The following is a 22,367-nucleotide window of genomic DNA, read 5'->3' on the forward strand; positions in this document are numbered from 1 at the left end:
CTCCATGCAGGAGGAGGTGTGTTTTTTCCTTCACCGCGAAACGCTCTTTGCGACTTCAGCTGTTGCGGGAGTCGGACTGCAGTCTTTCCCCTACCTGTAAGAAGATCTCAGCAAGACGCCAGCCCTTGAGAGCTGATGGCTCTTACCAGCTCTGGAAACTCTATGCCTAATTTAGCTCAAAGCTGCCATCTCTCATTCGTGCTTCGATGCCTGCTGACAGAGAGCAGAGGAGTTTCTCGTAGTCCCATGTAGAGCAGTATCTCTGCAAACAGCATGTTGCGACAGATGTAGCAACCTCTATCAGGTGTTTGAGGATGGGAAATATTAGGCCTTCTAGTAAAAGAGGACAAGGTGGGGAGGGAACTGATTCATTGATTTGAACCAATTAATGTTTGTGGAGCACACTGTAACTGGAAGAAGCTTTTATGCAGCAGATCATTATTATTTTCAGGGATGCAGCCTTAACAGATGATTGGAATACTAAGTTGCCCTGGAAAGTGGATTCAAATAAATATTGTGCAACGTCTGGGAAACAGAGTTACGCCAGTAAATCCATGTCTACCCCCAAGTTTGCTGTGCTGTAGCTGGCCTTCCTGCGCTGTAAGTGCCATCACAGAGCAGCAGATTTGCAGGAGAGATTAGCTAAAGGAAGTAGGAAGACAGAATGGCAAAATATTCTGGTTCAGTAGCGATGTTTAAGAGCTACTGTGAGTGACGGAGCTGCTGTTTAAAAATGAAAATACACCCTGCATGAATTCTGTTGGAAAGTGGGCAACGTTTAAGCAGGAAATCAGGAAAGAGAAGCAACAAGTAGGATGTCCGTAGAAAATGCTTGAATCAACTGATCTACTAGAGAACAAGAGGGGCAGTTACGGAAAAGCGTTCTAGGGGAAGCTAGTTGACTTCTCTGGTCTCTCTCTTGCATAGGAAAGGCTAAAAAAATTGCCTACTTTTTTAGTTCATTAAGGTAAGGAATGGTAGGAGATTCAGCTGTACAAAGAAGGTACTTCTGAAGTAGTTTTGTGAATAGTAGTAGGTCACCAGAAGTAGCTAATAGTCATCCGAGAGGTCTAGAGAAATCCGAATTGCTGCTGAAGGATGCTCGCAGCTCTCTTGACTGTGCAGCAAAATGGCAAATAAAATCTGATGTCAATAAATGCCAAGCAATACATACATGAAGAAATATCTCCTGTATATACACCCAGAGAGGGACTATATGTTACCATTTACCATTCAGCAAAGCATTCAGGAAACTATCCTGCAGGAGTCTCTGATCACTGCTCAGCTGATATTGTCAAAAGAGTAAGCTGAATATTAGAAATTGTAGGGAAAGGCACAGAGGACAAAGCAGAATTAGGCCGCTGTACTAACTCATGGAGTGTGCGCATCTTGAATAGCGTGAGAAACGGTCACCCCCCTCACATGTCTTACACTAGAAAAGATCTGGAAAAGGCCAAGAGCGATCAGAAGCCAGGAAGAGTCCTTGTACAGTAAGTGGACTATGGCTCTTCACCTTGGAAAAGAGATCACTGGGATAAAATGACGGGAAAACGAAAACGGAACAGTTTTGCTATTTCTTGCAGTATCAGAGCTAAGGACTGCCCAGCAAAACGAAGGCGGTACTTTTCAGACTACCAGAATGCAACATTTTTATTCACACGGCACCTAATTAAATGTGGAACTCATTGCCACAGGATGTTGTGGAAGCAAAAAGTATAAATGGGTTTCCAAGGGGATTAGACAAATCAAACTTGATGGTCCAGATGCAGTCTGTGATGCAGGAAATCAATACGCGGCTGACTGCCGGAAGCTGAGAGGGTGTAGGAGGGGAAGGATCACACACGGTCCTTCCTAAATATCTGATACTGGCTGCTCTCGCAGCTGGGTTGCTGCATGAGAGGGACCTTTGGTCTGACCTCATTCGTATGAAGAACTTTAAGAATACAGTGCTAAGGTACTAATCGTTCACTAGAAAGATTTATTAAACCACAGGCCTGGGGAGAAGCGTTCCATCTTAGCTAAATACAGAGCTGCTGATGTGATTCTGGTAATGGTAAACCTCTGGCCCTATTTCAACGTGCGGTAAACTGGCTGAATCAGTGCTGAAAGGTGGAGCTCTAAAATCTGCAGACACCTCGAATGTGGCAATGACAAAAGAATGAGTTGTGTACCAGAAACTAGAGGCATGAGATCGCTTGGTATGACTTGGTATGACTGACCTGGATTGTCCAAAAGCTTGTGGTAAAGTCCCAGGCAAAAGGATGCCAAGGTAAGAGGGCAAGGATATTCTGCATAAGAGAGAGTCAAGCTAAAAAAGGCCAGTGCAATCAGCTTGTTTCATTTTGTCCCTCCTCCACTGTAGAATTTCCCTCTGGATAACTTCAGCCGGGCACGGTAAGAATCCCTCCTCTTTGCATTTGTGCTCTCTTGCCATACGATGCCTAGTTAAAGCGGATCCTGCTGGAGCTGAGCTGTTCGCTTATTTGTCTGTTCATTCTTCTTCCTAATTCTTCTTCCTCCTCCCCTGTGTCCGCAGCGAAGCAGCCGCCCATGCAGTAGCCACGCTTGCTGAAGCCACCCTTCAAGGTGGAGGGCAAATTGTCCTATCTGGTGAAACCGCAGCAGCAGTGGGAGCGCTTACTGGAGTCCAAGATGCCAATGGTAAGGCTGTGGGAATTTTTTTGCTGAATAATCTGTTTTTTCTTGCTCTTAGCTAGGTTTTTTTCCACTCTTTGATTTGAGATGTCAGGATATTGCTGGTAAAGTAGTTCTGCCCCACTGCAAGTCGTCATTAACTAGGTTGTGACTGAAAAGCCCAGAACAAAATGGGAGCACTACCCCGTTACTTGCTTCCGCAGTGTTGGGGGCTGTGCTGTTCTACCCCTTCTGCCAGCTTGCCTGTTACACCGCAGTTTTAAGGAGGAAGATTGCTCTCCACCCTGTATTTGTACAGTGCCTAGCGCTGGGAGGATCCAAACTTGGTTGACTAACATAATTGTTATCATCGTAAACTTGTGTCCAAAACGCTTCACTGTGGAGGGGCAGGGAGCCTGGCCAAAGCATTATTACCCACTCGTTTCCTTTCGTTCTCTAAATTTTTTTGTAGTTTGTTAACTGCTCTTGAAAAAACTGTTGCTTCTCTGCTTGGACCATACCATTCAGTTATCCATCAGCAGCGCAACCTCAGGTGGTTTTCGTCGTACTTTTTCATCTTGCCACCATATACGGTCAATCATGTTCTAGGGATCTTCTGTGATATTTCTAGGCTGCATCTGAACGTCTCTTCTGCCAAGTCTGGTGACCTTTGTAGTTATTTAAACGAACCTAGTAGTGAACAAATCTATACATTCGTGAAAACTGGGTCAGAGACTATACCAGATCATGCTAACGCGTCTCCGTGCTTACCCACTGCCTCCAGTTGCGCTGTGCTTATCTATCTGACGCTTTTACCGTACGTAGTTTCCAAGTTCAGAGATGAGACTCGCTGGTTATTTGGATGAAATGGAAGCAGAGAGGTCAGCATGAATCCTAAAAGGATGCAAACTGTGCAGCTGTAAAGAAACATTGCCTTGAGGATGGGGATATTTGAACTGTCAAAGGGGGAGAAGCATGTGCAGGCAGGTGGCAGAGCCGTGACTTGTTGCCTTGTCACTCTGCGCGCGAAGCAGAATTCTTTGCAGATCAGACCTGGAGTTTGACTTCCAGGGAAATCCTCGTCTTTGTAGGGAATGCGCTCCTTTTAAAACACCACCATTTAGTTAGCAGTGAAGAAGGGCAAGTGAAGGGAAGAGTAACTTCTACCCAGCACGTTCGACTTGATGTCTTTTGCTGTGGAGTCAGCCAGCCTGAAGAGGGAGCAGAAACGAAGTGAAAACCCTATCCGCAGAGCTAGGAACGCAACTGGTAGAGTTGTGTTGTATTACGCTTTGCCGGTGGCAGGGCATAAGGGGGATAAGGAACGCGCGTTTGTCCAAGGAAGGATCTGACCCTGGATGCTCAAGAGCAGCAACTAATCAGATTTGTACAAGCACGTTAGCATCTTTTGAAGAAGAAAAAGTGGGTTAGCGAATCTGCGCCTCTGCCCGCTTTGGTCCATTTCCAAAGTGCTTTCAAGGTCTGGATTCCTCTGGATGCTTCCCCTAAACAACTCTCCTCCTCCACACCCTTCTAGGCCCTGAGTCACTCTACCTCATTCATCTAGCATTAATATCATTTTAATGCAGGCTGTTTTTTTTTTTTTTTTTTTAACAGCAGAGTTGGAAATCAGATGGGATTTAGAGTGCATTAAGGGGAGAGACTGCAGCATTTTCCTCTGTGCAAAACCTCACCCGCAGCCCCTCTCCTTGTTTCCACTCCTCTTCGATTTGCTCTAATCTCCGGTGGTATTAAAGGGAAGGGCTTTGTCTGCGCAGTAGTCCTTGGAAGCGCCATGCTGTTAGTTTTATTACGTAACCAGCTAATATATCTCCCTTAGGGATGGAGGAGATGTGGGTATCCATTCCTGCTGTCTCTCTATCTGGGGATGGAGGGCAGATGGATTTTCAGCTTTGGCACTGTCGCTCGGGATTTGTCTGCCCTTCCGTACCCGGAAGCCCGGGGTCCGAGCGTGAGGATCATCCTGGACACCAGCGCTCGGTTATTTGATGCAGTGAGGACGAGCTGCTCCGAGCGCGGTTCTGTCAGGAGATTAAACGGGGAGCGATTCGGTGTGATTGGTTGCAGGAAGGAGACAGGGGAAATGACTTCTAGAGCTGTAATGGAATTAACCGACAAATTCCCCCTGCTCGCTGTTGCTTACAAAGTCTTAATTTGCCAATATTTCCAATAAATGCTTTTCTTTAGGAATGCTTTTACACATCCGTAGTTTCTTTTTGCAGAGATTTTAATCCCTTATCCGTGCTACTTTCCCCTGAGGGGGTACATTTTTCCCCAACGTATTGATAGGGAAACTGAGACAGTAGTTTAACAAATTTGCTTAAGGTCGGGTAAGGTGTTCCAGTTCCTGCCTTTAGCCAACAGACAAAATTATTTTCTTTTTTTTGTTTTGTTTTACTCTTTCCTAATGTGTTATTTTTCCCATCCGCTCTCTGGCATCTGAATGACAATTAAGTGATACAAGAGAAACAGGATGGCTAAAAAGAGGCAACTTCTGCGTGTTCCTAGATGTCTCAGAAGCTGGGACTAAATTCAGCGTTGCAATGAGTGGGGAGCCGAGCAGTGCGGCTGAACTGGGAAAGGGCTGTGGATAATCTTGTGATCGCTTACGTTTATAGCTAAGGGAAATAAGATCTCCTGCTTCAATGCAGTGTCAAACTAGCTAAGTGCATTATGGTTTTCTTGCTGCTCTGGCGCAGCTGGTCTGAGTCGGGATGCTGGGACTGATGACCCAACAGTTTGAGCCTCAGATGTTATATGTTTAAATGACTGGAATTAAAGCAAAGTAATATTCGAAGCAAGTGAATGGAGTCGTTAGCAACATCTATTTGTGAAGCTGGCTGGAATTTGAAAACGCTCCAGTAAGAGGAAACTGTGCGCTCTGCCCTCGGGGGCGCCTCTTGGTGTGCGCGAAGGCAGCTCGGCGCGGCGGGTCAGCGTGCCAGGGCTGGCGCTGGAGACCGCCCCAACCGCCGGCCTCGGCAGAGGGAAACTCGAGCCGCGTCGGGAAGGAGAGGTGGCGGTGCCAGCTTGCAGCCTGGGCCTCACCGGCTTGAGCATCTTCATACTGCAGCCTTTTGTTTGACATTGATCTGATCAGGGGCTTGAAAGCTGCTCTGGCTACAGGTTTTCTGACTCTGTGTTTAAATATTGATGAAGTTAGTGCCTGAGTAGTACCAGCACCGGGCCGTAGCAGTGAGCAGCGCTAACCCCTAAGTGTAAGAGGTGAAGGACGAGCAGACTCCCTGCCGCAAGGGAGGTCGGCTTAGTAGCCGCAGTGTCACGACAAGCGCAGAGTGGCCTGGGGTTATTGCAGTTTTGCGTAACGTGCGGCTTTTTGAAGAGCAGGTTGGAAGACGAGAGGGGCGGCGTGCTCGGAGCTGCACAAAAGGCGTGAAGGGAGGCGCAGTGGAAAGAGCTGGCGGTGGTAAGAGAAGCGGAGGCTTAACTGACCTGCGCTGGGCAGAGCCAGCACCCGAAAGAAGCCTTGCTCGCACACCTCGGTCCTCCCGCGCACCAGCTGCTGCTCTTTTTCCCGGCCCCAGAGCACGTTTTGCAGACGAGGCTCAGCTCTGCCCGGCCAGGCAGGCTGCCGGCAGCGCTCGGGCCCCCGACGCTGCCCTGACCCTGGCACAGCTGGGTGCTAAGAGGAACCCGCGGTGGGACTCGTCCATCTCCATCTCCCCGCTCATCCAAAAAAAATCACTAGCAATTTCAGTAAGGCCAAAGGGAGACAGGCTTACGGTGAGCCAGGATTATCAAGTTGTGACGAAAGCGTGGGGAGAGCATTAGGACTCTGACGTGAGCACAGGGGGATTAGCAAGCTCGGTGCTTTCGCAGTCAGAGGAATAAGGCATCGATATAGAAGCATTTCTTGCAAGTTAGCATAGGATGGACGTGCATGTAGCTGGCGTTTAGGGTAACGGGGACTTGTTGCACGTGAGAGCTGTTCCGGTTGGTGATTTCTATAGCAGAAACTGCTCACGTGCAGGAAAGGCTTCAGCTCGGGGTGAGGCTGCCGAGCCTCCTGCACGAAGTCAAGAAGGTGTCAGGTGAAACCTGTTTCCACCCTCAGCTGTACATATGGGAGAGAGGAAACCCTCCTCTGCGCAGCGGAGAGACCTGCAGGCCTGCAACGAGGTTGCCAGGTGTCTCAGGCTCTGCGTGAGGTGTTCACAGTCGAAAGCACATCCAGGAGGGGAAGGCAGGAGCCTCGATCCTGCTCTCCGAGCCGTGTGCCTCTCCTGAAGAGCGTGAAAGCAGACAGGGGTGCGTAGGGCGAACCCAGCAAAGAGAGAACTGCCTGTTCCTGCTTTTGGATGCCTCGGGACAGGGAGGTGCCGCACGCTGAGCCTCTGGTAACCGGTGGCTTTCTGCAGGTTAAAAAAAATAAAGCAGGGGGGACATGTAGGCTGATCTGCTGCAAATGTGAGTCTTTTAAAGTTTTTTTTCTGCTAAATCTATTTGGGGGCGGGGGGTTGTTTGTTTGTTTTTTTCTTTTTTAGGGAAGAAGGGTCCAAATGAGACGATAGCAACTTGGCAAAGCGCAGATGAACTTGCTTGCAGCAAAGCAGACAGGAAGGAAAGGGTAGAGTTCTTGCAGAGTCTTCCTGGTGGGAACAGGAGTTGTTTTGTTTTGTTTTTTACAAAGTGTTGCCCTGGAACAGGCAGGATAGAATCCTAATCCGAAGCAGAAATGAGAAAGATGAGTTTTTGCAGGTGCGTTTCAGTTGGCAGGGGAGAAGAGAGGGTGGTGCCCGCCAGCGAGGAGAGCTGAAGTGGACGAGCATGGGCTCCTGGGCGCGTGTGCTTAGCAGGAGCTCCGAGCAGGTCGCTCCAGGAGCAGGGAGAAGCGAGTCCTCAGGGCCGAGTTACTGCGTGAGAATGAATTACTGTCAGCAGCAGGGCCCTGATGCGCTCTGAGCAAAATATCTTGGCGTGAACCTTGGTTGCAGTGAGCACATTCTGTGTCGAGTGCATGCAGTTCTCTGCACGCGCCCCTTAGAGAGGAGGGTCCTTGACTGCAGCCATCTCCGCGTTTGCACCCTTTCTTTGTCGATGTCCGGCTGTCGGGAGAGCTGTGCTGTGGACGAAGTACGATTTGCAACGCTGGGATCGTAGGATGCCGACCGCGTGCTTGGTGCCAGCAGTCTGCACGGTGCTGCGAGGTGTCACCCCAGCGCGAGGGCCCGCAGCCGCCGGGCACGCTGGGCAGGAGCGACTGGGATCGCTGCTCCATTGGCACCACGTCTTCCAGCATTCCTAGTCCCGGATGAATCCTACCAGCCTTGGTAAGATCAGCATGGCTTGCCTTGCCCGGCGACATCAAACCCATCACGATGGACCTCGCGCTTTGTGCCGGCGTCCTGCGTTACTCTCGGGCGCTCCTCTTTGCCCGCACTGGCGGTTCAGTCGGCTCAGGCTGTCCTGCTGACGCCGGGCTGTCGCGGGCGCTGTGCTGCTTCGCTTTGACATGCTGGGACCGATGACGAGGCGACTGCTGCTGACGATTAGGATTTGTCTGCCCACCAACCGGGGCTAAAAATAGTGGCTCAGACATCTCCATCTTGTACTGTGCTGAATGCCAGATTTTTCCTTCAGTCCAGCTAACCAGGCACTAGCTACAGCGTCATGCAGTTGTGTTACCCTCCAGCACAAATTCGAGCTTTGCGTAGCGCCAGGACCACTCCGGGCACGGGCACGGAGGGGGTTTGTCTCGTGGCCAGAGCAGGAGGCTGATGGTGGAAGGCGAGGTATCTGATGTTCTGGTTTTAGCTTGTTCAGTTCTGGTTCTTGGCTTATTGCTTAACCTTGGTGAGTACCTTGACTGAGGCACGACATGATTTTTTTGGGGTACGGTACTTCTCTTTTGGGACAGTGAGACACTCTGAGTCTGTCACATGAGATCCTTGGGAGGAAAAGGTTTTTTTGTTTTGGTTTGGTTTTTTTTACATGATGAGTGCTAGTGATGTGTTGCAGGTCTCCTCTCCTTTTTGCAAAGATCAGCTGTGTCAAGGAGAGTGAGGAGAGCCTGCTGGGTAGTTTGTGCTCCTGTTCTGTGTCTGAGTCTCACGTGAAGCCTGCAGGCAGCTTTCTTAGCTCTGAAGCAGGCCTTTGAGCTCGCAAAGACAGAAGGCACCATCCTGGGGAGACCCCAGGAGTTGCTCAGTCCCTGGCTTTATTTGTTGCTCTCCTCCAAAAGACAGCTGCCTTTGCCCCTTTGCGTATTTGTGATGATTTTAACAACATCCAGAAACGGAAGCCAACCTCACCAGAGGTAGGGAGTCGCTGCCAAGTCCTTTTCTGGTTGAGCATTTATAGCGCTTCCTTAAGTCCTGGTGGTTTCAGCGAGTTTCCGTCAGCAATTGAGCCATGCCCTGTCTGACCTCATCTCCTGGCTTCTAGATGACCTTAGAGCATCTCCAGGACCTCCCTTGCCCTCCCCGTCTCCCCTCCCCTGGTGAGTTTTGACATCCATTCCTGTTATCAGGCAGTGGAGACTTACAGGCCCTCCAGCTGTCGCAGCTGATGCTGTCCCGGTTTAAGCATAGGCCATTTACCTTCCACGTGTCCTGAATTAGGGGAAATGGACAGGAGGGCTGGGTCTGTTTAAAAATTAAAGCTGATTACAAGGCATTAACATTACATTTAAAGAAATAGACAGCAGCCCTCCTCTTTCAGCGTAGTTGCAATATGTTCCCTTTTGTTCTGGTCTGGAGGAGGGCGCAGGGCTGGTATCTACTCCAGGCTGATCAGGATTTCTTCTTTATTTATCTATAAATTTGAAAGAAAAACTGTTTGTTGTTGTTTGTTTGTTTGTTTTTTCCATAAAGGCTCAGCTTCACTGAGGTAGCTGGATTTTAAGGCGTTCTTGGTCTGAGGTCTTCAGGGCTGAGGAAGCAAAGGGCCATGGCTATTTCATGCCTGGAGGGAGGCAGGTTGCATGCTGGAGGTGTTGTTCCTCCTGCGCCTGGCCTGGTTGCAGACAAGGTTTGAGCTGGGGAAGAACATGGATTTAAGGAAATGGGCAGGACCGGTGTCTTTCCTTACAGAGATTTGTCTTAGTAAGGATCTTTGCAGCATGGCTTTTCTGCTCGTCTTCAGCAGCAGTGGCCTTGGTTTTCCAAGTTGTTGCGTTCCCAGGTTCTCCAGGATCGTCTTAGTTTTCTTTACATGGTGACCCTGCATGCAAGAAAGTAATAAGGAAATCTGGCTGGGCGCACCCTGAATGAATGAGCTGCTTTACCAGAAATTCATTGTGTTGCTAGATTGAATATGAAGCCTATTTATTTGGCGTGTTTCTCTGTGAAATATTTATCCAGGCCTCTGCATCTTCATCTCGCGGTCCCTCAATAATCCACGTGGCTTCAGAAACAGTTGCTCAGTGCAGGACGCCTACTGCAAAGAGGCCAAGTATTTTGGCAGGTCAAGCGATGTGTGCGGTGTGTATTGGTATTCACTGGATGATGCTTTTTCTCCTTCTCTTAGCAAGACTCTTCACTTGGCTTTACCATTGCCGATGTTACAGTTCATTTCCAGATGGTTGTCTCACTTTATGGTGACAAAGCCCCCCACAAATTGGCCTTGCTGGAGAGCCACGGTGCTGAAGTCTTGAGCTCTGCCGGTCTCCTCTTGCTGACATCCCCTGCACCCGGATATCTGGGGAGCGACGGGGCGTTCGGCGCTCAGCTCGCTGGAGTTTGGTTTCACCTTTGCTGGTGGGAAAGGCGCGTTCTGGCTGCCGGCTGCGTAACGTGATGGAGGCGGCAGCTGTGCGCAGCCGCACGCTTCTTCGGCCAGGATAAATGCTGGGCAGGAGAAGGAAGGGACGCTGTCATCTTTATGGAGTAAAGGACTCGTTTTAACTGATGTGTGACTAAGTTTGTAGGATTTGGCTCGAGAGGGTTTTTTTCCCTAGTGCAGATGCAGAAATGGCAAACAATAGAGTTAGGATGTTTCCCTAAAAATTGCATCTAGGGGCACAGAACTGGATAGACGAATACTCCTTGCTTGCCACTGTTTCCAGCCCAGGGATCGAGATGTGAAAGGGATGGAGGTATTTGTGTGAGGCCTGTTGGCAAGTTCTCCCTGCTGCTGCCACCAGGGGATCTGTGCTTTGGCCCCGGGCTGGGGTGGGAAGGTACCCTCCTGCCAAACTGCACATCTTCAGTGCCACGCCGTTTTATTTGTAGCTCTTGGCGTAAAGGAGAGGGCACAGATGGAGTTGGAGGCTTCACTGGTGGAGCTGTACCAGCAAAGCTCCTCCGTGGGACAGCTGCTCCCACCACCTTCGCAAACTGTGCGCTGGTGAAAGGACTGTCACAGGTGGCTTCTCCCACCAAGCAAAGTCAGGCTGGGGAAGGCAGCTTTCTGCCATTTCTGCCGGACACAGCTGTGCTGACAAAACTTGCTTGCATGGGTCTGGCCTTAAGCATTCAAACCCCAAAGAGTTGAATCAGGTAGATGGTGGGTCAGGCTGGGATCGAAACCAGCCTGCACTTGCTGCTCCTCATCAAAAGTTGTTCAGTGCTCCCAGGACGAAGCGTACGTATGAGGGACTCTGCCTAAAACGACAATTGATTCAAACCTCTCCCTCAATGTTTTGGGCCCTTTCAGATATGGGGCATCATAGCCCCTCTATGGAAGAGCTTCCCTGTTAACATCAGAGAGGAGACACCTGAGAGCTGCCGCACTTGGCCCAGCCGGCACAATCTCGGGATCTGGATCTCTGTCGATCTCCAGCCGCTCCTCCTGCTCCTCCAGGCAATCCCACAGGAGAGATCCCAGCATGCCCTCCTTGCGTGCGGCCGTAGCCGAGCGGCTTCTGGAGCAGGCGGCTGCTGGCGTGTCCATGGGGGCACCAGCCCGCAAAGGCAACACGTGCTGCTCGAGTTGTGTAGGGCTTCGTTTCTTCTGCGGCCGGATCCCACCTGGCCCCTTGGTGCCCAGGCGTAGGGTGTGCAAAGGCAGCTCCGCACAACTTTCAGCTTGCAAGTAGGTGGCCTCCTGCTTGGGGAAGTGGTGTTTCCTCGCCCCCAGCCATGGGGCGATGGGTGAGCGCGGATGTCCCTGGCTTGTCTGTGGTTGCATTGCTGGTTTTCTACCTGTGCTACGCCGCTTCTACCTCTGGCACCATTCAAGGGCTCGGAGAATTGAAAGAGCAGCTCTGAATCAGGGCAGATGGAGAGGGGCTTTCTAATCCCCCTGCACCCCGGCGTTACAGCAGAACTGGGCTGCAATCTGCCGCTCCGTGACAGCAGGGCACAGGTTTTGCCTTCCTTGCAGGTACCCTTGTAGCTACGAAGTGGGCCGGATCGGGGCACCCTCTCCCGTTATCCGGGGAGAGCCTTTGGAAAACGAGCCTGCGTTTTGAAGGCACGGAGGCTTGTCTGACCTGAGGGCGGCTGTGAGCTCCAGGCTCTTAATGGCTGTCAGTGGGCGTAGGGTGCAATCTGATCCAAATGGGAAGCTGGCTGAAATCCCAGCAAGCTGTTGTAACTGTGTAAGGCATCTTATGAAATGAGATGGTTTTTGTAAACTCTTTCCCCCGCCAGGCCCCCCACTAGAAGGAGAAATACCTTGTAAGCTAAGCTACAAGCTGGGGCTTTCCCAAGGACGTTCCTCTTCACGGTGCGTCCAGGCATGTTTTGTACGTCTGGCCGTTCAAGAAGCCAGTAGTCTTGTATATTAGACTGACGTGTCTTCCCCGCGGAGCTACTTGCGCTGTCTGTTCCCAGCGCAGCCTCCTTCACTCCCTGCTCTTCAGACTGTACGTTCACCGCTTCGAGGGCTCGCGGTGCGGGCTAGACCTCTCCTAACTGCGGGGCGCATCAGTGCCAAGCGCTGTTTGTTTTCAGGCTTTTCTTTGCCTTTAAAAATGGCTCTGCCCCTCCTTCGCAACAGCCTCAGCTGCTTTCGGAGCAGAGTTTGACCTCTTAAGTTCCTGTATTTCTTTCTTCTTAGAGTGCCTAGAGATTCATTCTGTGGCTGTATTTATCCTCTTCATTGGATCTCTGTAGCAGGGACTGATTTTAAGGCCTAAAAGCACAACCCCATCTGTCTTGTGCCTCTGGGGCATAGTAAAGAGCCCCATCCTGCAACCGCATGTGAGCGTCTGAGCTGTCTTGCTTGCAGAAATGTTCTCCTCGTCCACCAAACCTGCCTACGGCAGAATGATGAAGATGGCAGGTTTTAAGTCATTTTCCTCTGTGGCTGCACTGGACCTTCAGACTTCTGTTTTTCCAGGTGAAGGTCTTCTCTCTCCATTGGCCCTCGTGTTGCGAGGTTAGGTTTTGGGTTAGAAAAGGACAACGTTTCTAGATGCTCCTTTGAGGAAGGGTTCGTTCATTTAGGTTCTGCAGTGTCAGCAGGTTGTGGGTGAGCCTGGGGCGATGGGACTCCGGCGTGGCGTTCCTTGGCTGGTGACGTTCTTGGGTGGCCTTGTCTGAAGCGTTGGTAGGTTGCCCTTGCCTATGGGCGCACAAGGGAGCGGGAGGGCGTTTGTCACCGTAAGGACCATTCCAGCCCTCCCCTGTGCTCACCAGCACCTCGATTACAGCCTGGCAAACAGACAGCGCGAGCCTAACCCACTGGGACATCCCTGCTCTCGCCTTTCACTGGATGAGTCGTAATAGTAGCTGGGCAGAAGGCTTGAAGGTAAAACCCATTTTTCTTTGCCCTCTGACCAGAAGGGAATGCTTTTCCTGCTGCCTGGCGTCCCTCTGGGAAGTAAATCACAGCCACGGTAGAGGGCAGTGTGTTTGTCCCTGGAGGCCCCTGTCTCCCAGTGACCTTCTCAGCTCATGAAGACAGCTTGGCTTTGCTGTAAAGCAGCTCATGTGACAGCAGTAATCCGCAGCTAGTAAACAGCTGTGCAGGAAGATTGCAGGGGAATCGCCCTATTTTCCCGCACTGCAGGCTAGCACACGCACCAGGACGGTGCCGGCCGCTTGCCCGTTCCTCTAGGAGGTTCCCGTTTACTTGGCGGCACGAGCGCGCGGGCAGGTTGGGGTGTCCGCAGCCGCAGCAGACACCGCTGCAGAGCGCGCTCGGCAGGTCGGGAGCGCGCCCGGGCTTCCGCGCGCTGACGCGAAGCTGCGAAACCAGTTCCAAGGTGAAAAAAGCAGTCGCTCCTGAAGCGGTTGCCTCTGAATCTTTTCCAAAAACAGAGACGGTGTTGCTAGGTCTGAACGTGGCTCTTTCCTCCTACCCCGCCCCTGGTGTCCTTTGGCTTAATTTATTCTTTAATGCGTACACCTCCCTCTCGGCGTAACTCCTTCTGACGACTCACGGGGGCCGCGCTCGGCCCCGGCGCCTGCGCTGCAGGCTGACAGCAGGGCACACGGCCCGCTCGGGCACTGCTCGACTGTTTTCATTCTGCCTGTAGCCCAGGTACCCTCAGAAGACTTCCTCGCCTGAAGCAGACCCTAGAGATGGCACGGGCTCTGAGAAGGGAGAGCCCGAGGAGGACGTTAACTTGGAATTGGTTTAAAGTTAATCGTGGCGTTATTTGCTCTTGCCATCGCCAGCTTACAGACTGCCGTCGGCTTTCGCTCCCTAGGACCGTGCCTCCTTAGTGTCCCAGCTCCCTGAACGTGCTCGTCTCTACTTCCCTGCCCATGATTTTAATCTTCGAAACCCCAAGCGCGTCCAAAGAGAAGTTCGGCAAACAGTGACGGGGCTTACGAGTTGGAGACGACGACGACTGAAGCAGGCGCTCTCAGCCTGAGACCCGCGGCCACGCTGCCGCAGGTTGCCCGTAGCACGGGCAGCTGCAGCCCTAGGCTGCCGGCACGCGTGCCTCGATTCCCCCCAGGAAGAGGTGCCTTTGATCAGGTAGGGAGCAGTTGCTTTGAACCCGTGTAATCCCTTGGTTTCTCTGCTGGGTCTGCCAGAAACCACTAACAGTGTGTTTGTGGTATCAATAAGTTGTCCACCAGGACGTGGCCTGAGACAATCCCTCATTTCATGTAAGCTACTGAGCAGCCTTCAGAAATGGCCATCTGTTACCGCTGGCCTATGACAGATTTGAACAAGAGCCCTCGCAGTGAAAGGCTCTCTCGCCTATTCCCCTGAGCCGGCTGATCTCTTCCCTTCCAGCCCTTCCCTTCGCAAAAGCTTTGTACTTCCAAGCATTAGGGGACTCTAATTGGTGCACGCACGATAGGGCCGCTGCATTTAAAAGGTGAACGTATAGCTAATGGAAGCTGAATTTTATTGCCGGCATAAATATAGTATGTTCAGCTCCTTTGAAGTCACCGGGATCAGCAGGCAGTGGTGTTTGTGTTCAATTAGGCACCATCAGTGAATCTGGCCCACCGGTTGTTTCCCATTGCTCTAACCCACGACTGCGTTACGATGTCCTCAGCCAAAGCTACTCAGAGGTTCTCAGCCACATCTTTTTCAGAAAGCATCCAAGTCGCGCTTCCAAATAGGAGTTAAGTGTTAAGAGGTTTGAAGTCCCACTGCAAATTAAAAAGACTTGGACTTTGCCGGGTTTTAGGTTTTCTGCTTGTTTGCCACTGTCAGAGATTTGCTTTCTTGCTTCTGGGCTGGATGGCCGTGTGGTCTGAGCCAGGAGAGCTGTTCGTGCGGTCTGGAAGCGGGCCGCTGGCCTGAGTCGTCCAAAGCAGATGCAAAGCAGGAAAGATTCGGCAGCCGCTGCAGCTCCTTTCACCCTGCTCATGGATCAAGTTTGCAACCTGTTTGGTCGTGCCGCTGCGAGCGGGAAACGACAGGACAGGCGGTTAGGCAAGTGCCTACTTGTTTCTTCTTATGGCGTTTGTCCGCGAGGGTCCTCCTGTCTGTGTGCCCCTAGTCTCCCCTTCGTGGGTCCCTTCGCACCCAAGGTGAGACCCACCAGGAGGAAGCGCCCGCGAGGCTCCTGGTTATCGCAACGTGGACAGTCATCCCTCTCTCTGCACACATCATTGTCTTCTCTCTGGGCGCTACCAGGCTACTTGGGTTCGCTCACGCCCGGCCAGCGCGGCTCGGGGTTTGCCCCGATGCACGCGTTCTGTGTCTCGGCACCAGGCCAGACACTGGCTCTTTTCTTTTCTTTCTTTTTTTTTTTTTTTAATCAACAGATGTGCAGAGTTTAAAAGCAAGGAATCTGCCAGAGGCAGTAGCATACCAAGAATAGGTGCTCTCAGGAGCGAGAGGTAGGAAGCTCTCCCACCTGCTGCGCAGCCCGGGCGGCGGGAGACGGTGAGAGGTGAAAAAAGGAGGAATGTGGACTGTAAAAACTTGCTCCTTCCATGACACGCGCCGTGTCCGAATCGTGTGTTCGCCGTGATTTATGGCTCACCTTGCTGAAGGTGGGCCAGGTGCTGCACGGGGGAAGGGGCAAATCTGTGCCAAACGGGTCCCTGGGCCCCTAAAGGAGACAGGCTGCAGGCACCACGGTGACGCCTAACACCGTCGCTTCGAGGGCATGTGCTGCTTTGCAGCAAGGGCGCTTGCGTTGCTAGATTTAAGGGGTGTGCTTGGGAATGGAGAAAGAAGGACCCTAAAGATGTGCGTCTAGCCCTCTTTTCCCGAGGAAAAAGATGTGCGCTTACCTCATTGCAGCCAGTGTGGTCACTAGCGTACGGTAAGGACCCAGCAGAGACCCGAGGCACGAGAGTTGCAGCTCTCCGCATTTGCAAGGCCAAGCTTTGAGCTCCTTCCCACGGTGGAGGAGGTCCTCCAGAGTTCTTGGTCCTCCAAAACCTGCACCCTTCACTTTCTGCAACTTCACGTCAGCTCTCTCGGGTCGAGAGCGCAGTGGTTTCTCCCCGCAAAGGGGCCACGGGGCTGAGACGGGAGGGACGGGGCAAGTTCTGGCATTGCCAAGGGTGAAGCAGGGGCCTCGAGTCGGGAGCACGGCGCTGAAGGAGAAAAGCCGTAATCTTGGGCCTGTTTGTTGGTCATGAATGCTGCGCTCTGTTGTAGCAAAGAGAAGTTCCTGCCGAACGAGTCAGGGAAATGCTGGGAAAATGTTTTTTAGATGAAGCCAGAGACTATCTGGTTACGTATTACCTTACTGCCAGAACAATAGCCGCTTTATATCTCCATGTGTTAAATGCTCTGTAGTATATGCTAATGTTCATGTTCACATGTGATCTATCGTGCAGTCTACTAACTTGTGAAGCTCATTTAGATCCATGTCTGTTGTAGCCTTAAAAATACGTTGGGCTCTTTTCAGAGGCCAGCGAGGCTGAGCGCCTGGATTTCGTGATCTTTCTAGCCTAGTGCTCCTGGGATGAACAGAAATGCCACTTTGGCAGGCGTTTCTGCCTCTCATTCATTTCTCATCCCTCGTTACTCAGGGAATAGTGGAGAGCGAGACCGGAGGTGGCCTGAGCCTCTGGGAGACGGGTGTACGGCTCTCACTTCCGCGCAGCCCTTTCTTGTTCTGATCCGATTAAGCCACTCGTCTAAATATTTGCAAGATATCTACAGGTAGCCGATACTCACCTATCACTTACTCTCCCGATTATTTATGCACATAATGCTCTATGGGGAGGTAGAAACGTTTAAGTTACTGTGCCTAATATTACGATGTTACTTTGTATGTGGACACTGAATTACATAAAGGCCGTAAGTGTTTTGTATTTTAGTTCACGTATGAAGACCGGTAAGCAAAAGAGTGTTATTTCCCATGAATGCATGAATTACTCTACTTATTGCCCTCCGCAGCTGTAGCATTTGGCTTTTGCTTAGCCTTTCACACTTGCATTTCATTGTCAGGCTTCCTAGCAGCAGACTGCTCAGGTTGCAAGTGGAGCCTAGCAGAGAGTTCGCCAGGTGAGCTCCTTTTTGTGGTGGTAGTCTCCAGTAGGGGGGTTCAGCTGCTGTTGGTGCTTCCACTTGGTCCTTTGGGTTCCTGACTGTGCGACTGTGCGTGGTACTTCTTGGGGCTGAAAGGGATAGGTTTGTCTGTCTTTTTTCCCCTCCTTTCACACGCTTTAGGGGAAGACATCAGAAGCTGGGTGTACATTGGCATCAGGGCGTCTTGTAATGGCTGTCTCATCCACTGCTCTGCCCTTGAGCGCTGTTCTGGCCGTGGGGTGGAGATAACGCATGCCTGCAGGGAGTGTGACTGTGTTACAGCCCAATCCTGTAGCCTTATGCAAGCTGAGCTCTCCTGTAGTTGTTACCTCAGTAAAGAATCGAGGAGGAGGGCAGAGCTGGGCTCAGAACATGTGTTTTAATGACACTCGGGCAGCAGCACGGTGGTAATGGACGGGCTTGCGGGAGTGTTGCGATCTTTGGATTTGTAAAATTCAGCTTTTTAAAGGTCACAGGCATAGCACAGAGTTAAAGCAGCAATGCAAAGGAAGAAGCCTCTCAAAGAAACTCTCAGCCCCCCTCAGTTTTGAGAAGCTACTGGCTGAACGTTGTGAAAAAATATACGAGGCAGGCTGTCCCCTGTAGGAAGACAGAAAAACAGGAAGGTAGATAGAGAAACTTGTGTGTGTGTGTGTGTGTGTCCACGTACACTTCCAGGCTGAAGCTCTCCAGCCTTTCAGACTGTGGAGACACCTTTCTTTTGGCATGCAGCTGGAGTATGACGTATACTCCCCTGGCACACCGTTTTGCGATTTGCAAGGGTGCCCGGAGCATCATTCCTGTAGAAACTCTGGCAAATAATTATCTGCTTCGTTACAATATATATTATTTCAGTGCTTTAAAAAAAAAAAAAGAACTATTTTAAATTCAAGTGACTTTATGTTTTATAAAATAGGCTTTATCAAGCTCAAGTAATGAAAGATTTTATCGCTTTTAGATGGAACTGCCTTAATTCTTGCAGATGCCTTTAATAAACTCTGTAGGAAAGGTAGACTCCTAAAGGCTGTTTCAAAGGTAGGATAGAATCAGTCAAGATACACAATTCTTCCTCCGGAAGAGACTTGTAGATTTTAATAGGTAATGAGTACACTTTTCTATAGGAATTATGATAGGATTCTGTAGTAATTAATCTGAAAACTTCTGCAATGGAAGAGAAGATAGAACTTTTGTACTGTAATTATCGGACTTCTTAAAAAGCAGCAGGGAAGTTAGCAAAGTCCTTATGGCAAAATATAATAGGGATCCCTGTTAGGTGATTGTCCAGAAGCTTTAAGGTGCTATATTGGCCTTCTGTCCAGTCATCAGTTTAATATCTGATGTATCAGAAGAGGAGCAGACTCTGATTTTGTAGGTGTTTCCTATCTGTAGTTTCTGAGAAGCGCTGCACTACTTACACCTGTCTGCTCTGTCTGAAATAGCTTCCTTCTTCTTAACAGAAAACAGATTGTAGAAAAAGAGAATTCCAAGTTGAGCAGACATTAGGCATTGTGTACCTCCTCTATTTTTAACTGTGTTTCCTATATACATGATTGACCATGATAGACTGCTAATCTTATCAGGTGTGCCCTTCACTCTGCAGCAAAGCCAGCTGATCAAGGAAGCTTAGAAGGGTTATTCGCTAAGCTTTCGCCTGCGGAGTCCGGGTGAAAAAGCTTTCAGCTCACAGGTAGACACGTGCCCGTTCAGTCTCCTACTTGCGTGTTCCTCACCTCGTCTTCTACACATAAAATTGGCTTGGTTTTAGAGTGACTTGCACGGGGAACCCGGAGCTTGCGTGTTAGGCCATGTAAGAACTGAGCTTCATACGCAATACGTAGTACAGACACGACTTGATTCTGGCTGAGCCAGCGTCCCGGGCCCGTTGTTATCAAGTTTTAAATTCACTCTCAGCTGCCTACGGAGAGGAAAGGGAGAGACAGGTAACCTTATGTAAGGCTTAAGGGCTGAAGGCATGAGGCTAATCCACCATGAACTGCTTTGCCTTCTTTCCCAAGCACCCTCTTCTCTTTCTTTTTTTCTTCAAAGAAGAAAACAGTTTTCAACCCCGTGAAAACAAGAACAGAATGACAGACCCAGGATTTCAGATTAAAGTAATCATTTCCAACATGAAAAATAACTGTAAATTTGTCCTTATGTTACTGTCCTCACTGTAGGTGATTGCAAATGGAAGACTTCTAGTCTGTCAGGAAGGGGCTGGAAAGAGAGAGCTGCATGGCAGCCGTGAAGTGTCATCCGTGAAGGAGCTGTTTGTCACCACTTCTTGAAGACTATGGGTCTTTGGTGTGCCAGGGAAGAGTTTGAGCATTGGGTTGGCTCACTAGGGTTTCCTTCTCTTTCCATGAAAGTGCTGAAGCTCCAAAGGAGATAGTTCTGTGAGCACTGCTCAGTCCTTTTCTGTATGTCACTTAATAGGTTGGGTTGTCCCCTCCAGGGACAGAGATTCTTGTAAATCAGCAGCCTCCCATCCCCAGTGTTTTGTATCACAGCATTGCAACTTAAAAAACAAACAAACAAACCAGCCCTCCAAACATCCCAAAAGAACAGCAATAAAAATAAAAATAAATTATCTCCAGGGATCTTGCTAGTCACTTGACAAAGGAGTGTGGTGTACTTTAGGCTCTCTCTCTAGGATGAAAGCTGGGTCTGTATATTCTCTTGGATTGTATATTGAACAAAGTGGGAGGCAGAAGCATGCCTGTCCTGCCGTGGTCTGCTGAAAGGAGCCGCAAGCAACTGTGTGGACCCTTTGTGAGGATGGATCACCTTCCTCTCCCACAGACACAAAGGTGAAAGGCCAAGAAATAAGGGAGATGAAGCCAAAGGCCCTCCAGATCTTGGCTGAGCTGTGACTCCTCCCTGCTTGTAGAGAAGAGGAAAACAGAAATGTATAATAAGATGTCAGTGCAGTGAGCTGTCCCCTTGCAGATAGAGTTGGAAGGTCAGTCTCTGACCCAGACTTAAGATTAAACGGAATACAAGTGCCTGAAGTTAGGTTTGAAGTCAACATCTTGGCTTCCAAATAAGTACTCTGAAAATGCCAAGCCTTGAGTGGCCTTTGCTGAATCTAAATGGGGGGCGGGGGGAAGAGCTGTTTAAGCGTGGTTTTGCAAACCTGGCCCATGCAGTTCTGATGGCATTGGGCTGGAGGTGCCAGATCAGCCAGGCTTTATGGGCCACTGTGTCACAGCTTCTGCTCCTCTGAATGAACAGAGGAGGAAAGCTTGTTGAAGTAGAACAAGAGGAGCTAAGGCTAAGGAAAAACTGAATCACTGATGATGTTAAGCAGGTAGGTGACACACAGGGACAGTTTGAGAGACTGAGGTGTGATCTTGAAGATGGAGGTGGTGCAGGGAAGAAGACAGTGGCTTCTGGGCTGCTGTGTCCTTCCTACATCCCGTGCAGTGCTTGATGGAAATGCTGCATCTCGTTTTCTCTTGTGCTTATCTTCCATTTCAAGGAAAAGTCAAGGCTATGTTGGAGCCTGCTAAATTGCAACGCTCAGTTTAGTGCTCCGTCTGTGAGCTGCCCTGACTCAGCTTTGCTACCAAAAATTTAGGTACTTTATGTTATATGTCTCTTTGTTGTGATTTTGACCAGAGCAGCTCTTGAAAAGACAGATGATGATGATCTTTGAGGTGTGTTTGAGGTCACCAGGCAGAGTAAGGACTCCAGCTTTTTTCAAATTATCATTTGGTGGAACAATTTTTGTATGCTGAAAAGGATGGCACAGAGAATGGAGAGGGAGGAGAGGAGGCTGGGACCATTGTGCGCCTAGAAAGCTGTTGGAGCTGAAATAACGGCATGGGGTTTTTGTGATCTGTCAGCAAGCCATTTCAGATGGTGAGAAACCTTCCAATCATCATCTTATCTTAAAAGATGTCTGATTTGAGTTAGTCATTGATGCTCTAGCAATAGTTAGTGGAAAGAGAGAGTTACTTTCAGGAGATGGTTCATCTTATCCTGAGGGAGGTGCCTTTGTTAAGGGATGTCTGCTGCTTCCTGTGATCTTGGAGGATGCCTAAATGCTTGAATTCCACAGTTGAAATTGGGTGACGCTCCATCCATGGCAGGCAAGGAGACTCGAGAGGCCGCTCACAGTGGTCTCCTGACTCTGCAGCACTTGCAGATGTTCAAAGGAAATGATGAACTGGACAGTTTTCAGCAGTTGTCCCTGTTGGTGTCCAAGAGAGCCGAGAAAGGCTAATTGACTTTGGCATCCACGAGAGCCATCCTGCTCTCTTGGTGGTGCTGAGTGTGCTTGTGGTGCCAGTGGAGCCCTGAGAGCAGCACTGGATGCAGCTGGCCTGGCTTATGGCTTCTGCTGATCCAAAGTGGGCCCAGGGACTCCATTTCAGAAGAGGAAGTGTAGCTCTCGGGGTCTTGGCTGTTGATAGGATTACCTTGCCTAGCTAAAAAACAGATGATGTCCTGTGCTCCAGGGTGATGGCTGAAGTCATTGTGCGTTTTCTATTTTGCCCTACAAAGGAAATTGAAAAAGCAATGCTTCTGTGCTACCTGGTGAGTGCAGGCCTTAGCTGTAGCTCCTCACCACTCTGCGCTCAGCTTCACAGCAGCGTTTCTTGCAGCTTCACAACCTTCAAAATCATAAACTTACTTCTGTGAACAGCACCCCTCTTAAACTCTTCCCTAACCAGCATCCCTGAGGGTATGTTGAGAAAGCTCACACCGTCTCCCCTTCCCCCTCTTGCTAGGGTTAGACTGGCTCAGTACCGCAGAGCACGGCTAAACATTGCTTCAGACTCTTGAGTCCCTAATGCAGGAGGCGAATTGTGTTTTTCAGTTTGCCGTATGCTTCCTCACAGTCCTCCATTGCCAGAGACTGCTCCCGCTAGAGTTTGCTTTGGCACAAGGTCAACCCT

General features: G+C 50.1%; 1 protein-coding gene across 4 annotated transcripts in view; it reads left to right on the forward strand.

Moving 5' to 3' along the window:
* The window catches only part of NRF1 (nuclear respiratory factor 1), a 71,090-nt gene that overhangs the window by 43,058 nt on the left and 5,665 nt on the right, over positions 1-22,367 (forward strand). For all 4 annotated transcript variants that reach the window (XM_068945281.1, XM_068945118.1, XM_068945042.1 and 1 more), the window contains one exon: positions 2,537-2,661. In XM_068945281.1, the coding sequence (XP_068801382.1) occupies positions 2,537-2,661 (125 nt within the window). The remainder of the gene's footprint in view (positions 1-2,536; positions 2,662-22,367) is intronic.

This window comes from Struthio camelus, chromosome 1 (assembly GCF_040807025.1).
Source record: "Struthio camelus isolate bStrCam1 chromosome 1, bStrCam1.hap1, whole genome shotgun sequence".
NCBI classification, from domain to species: Eukaryota; Metazoa; Chordata; class Aves; order Struthioniformes; family Struthionidae; genus Struthio; species Struthio camelus.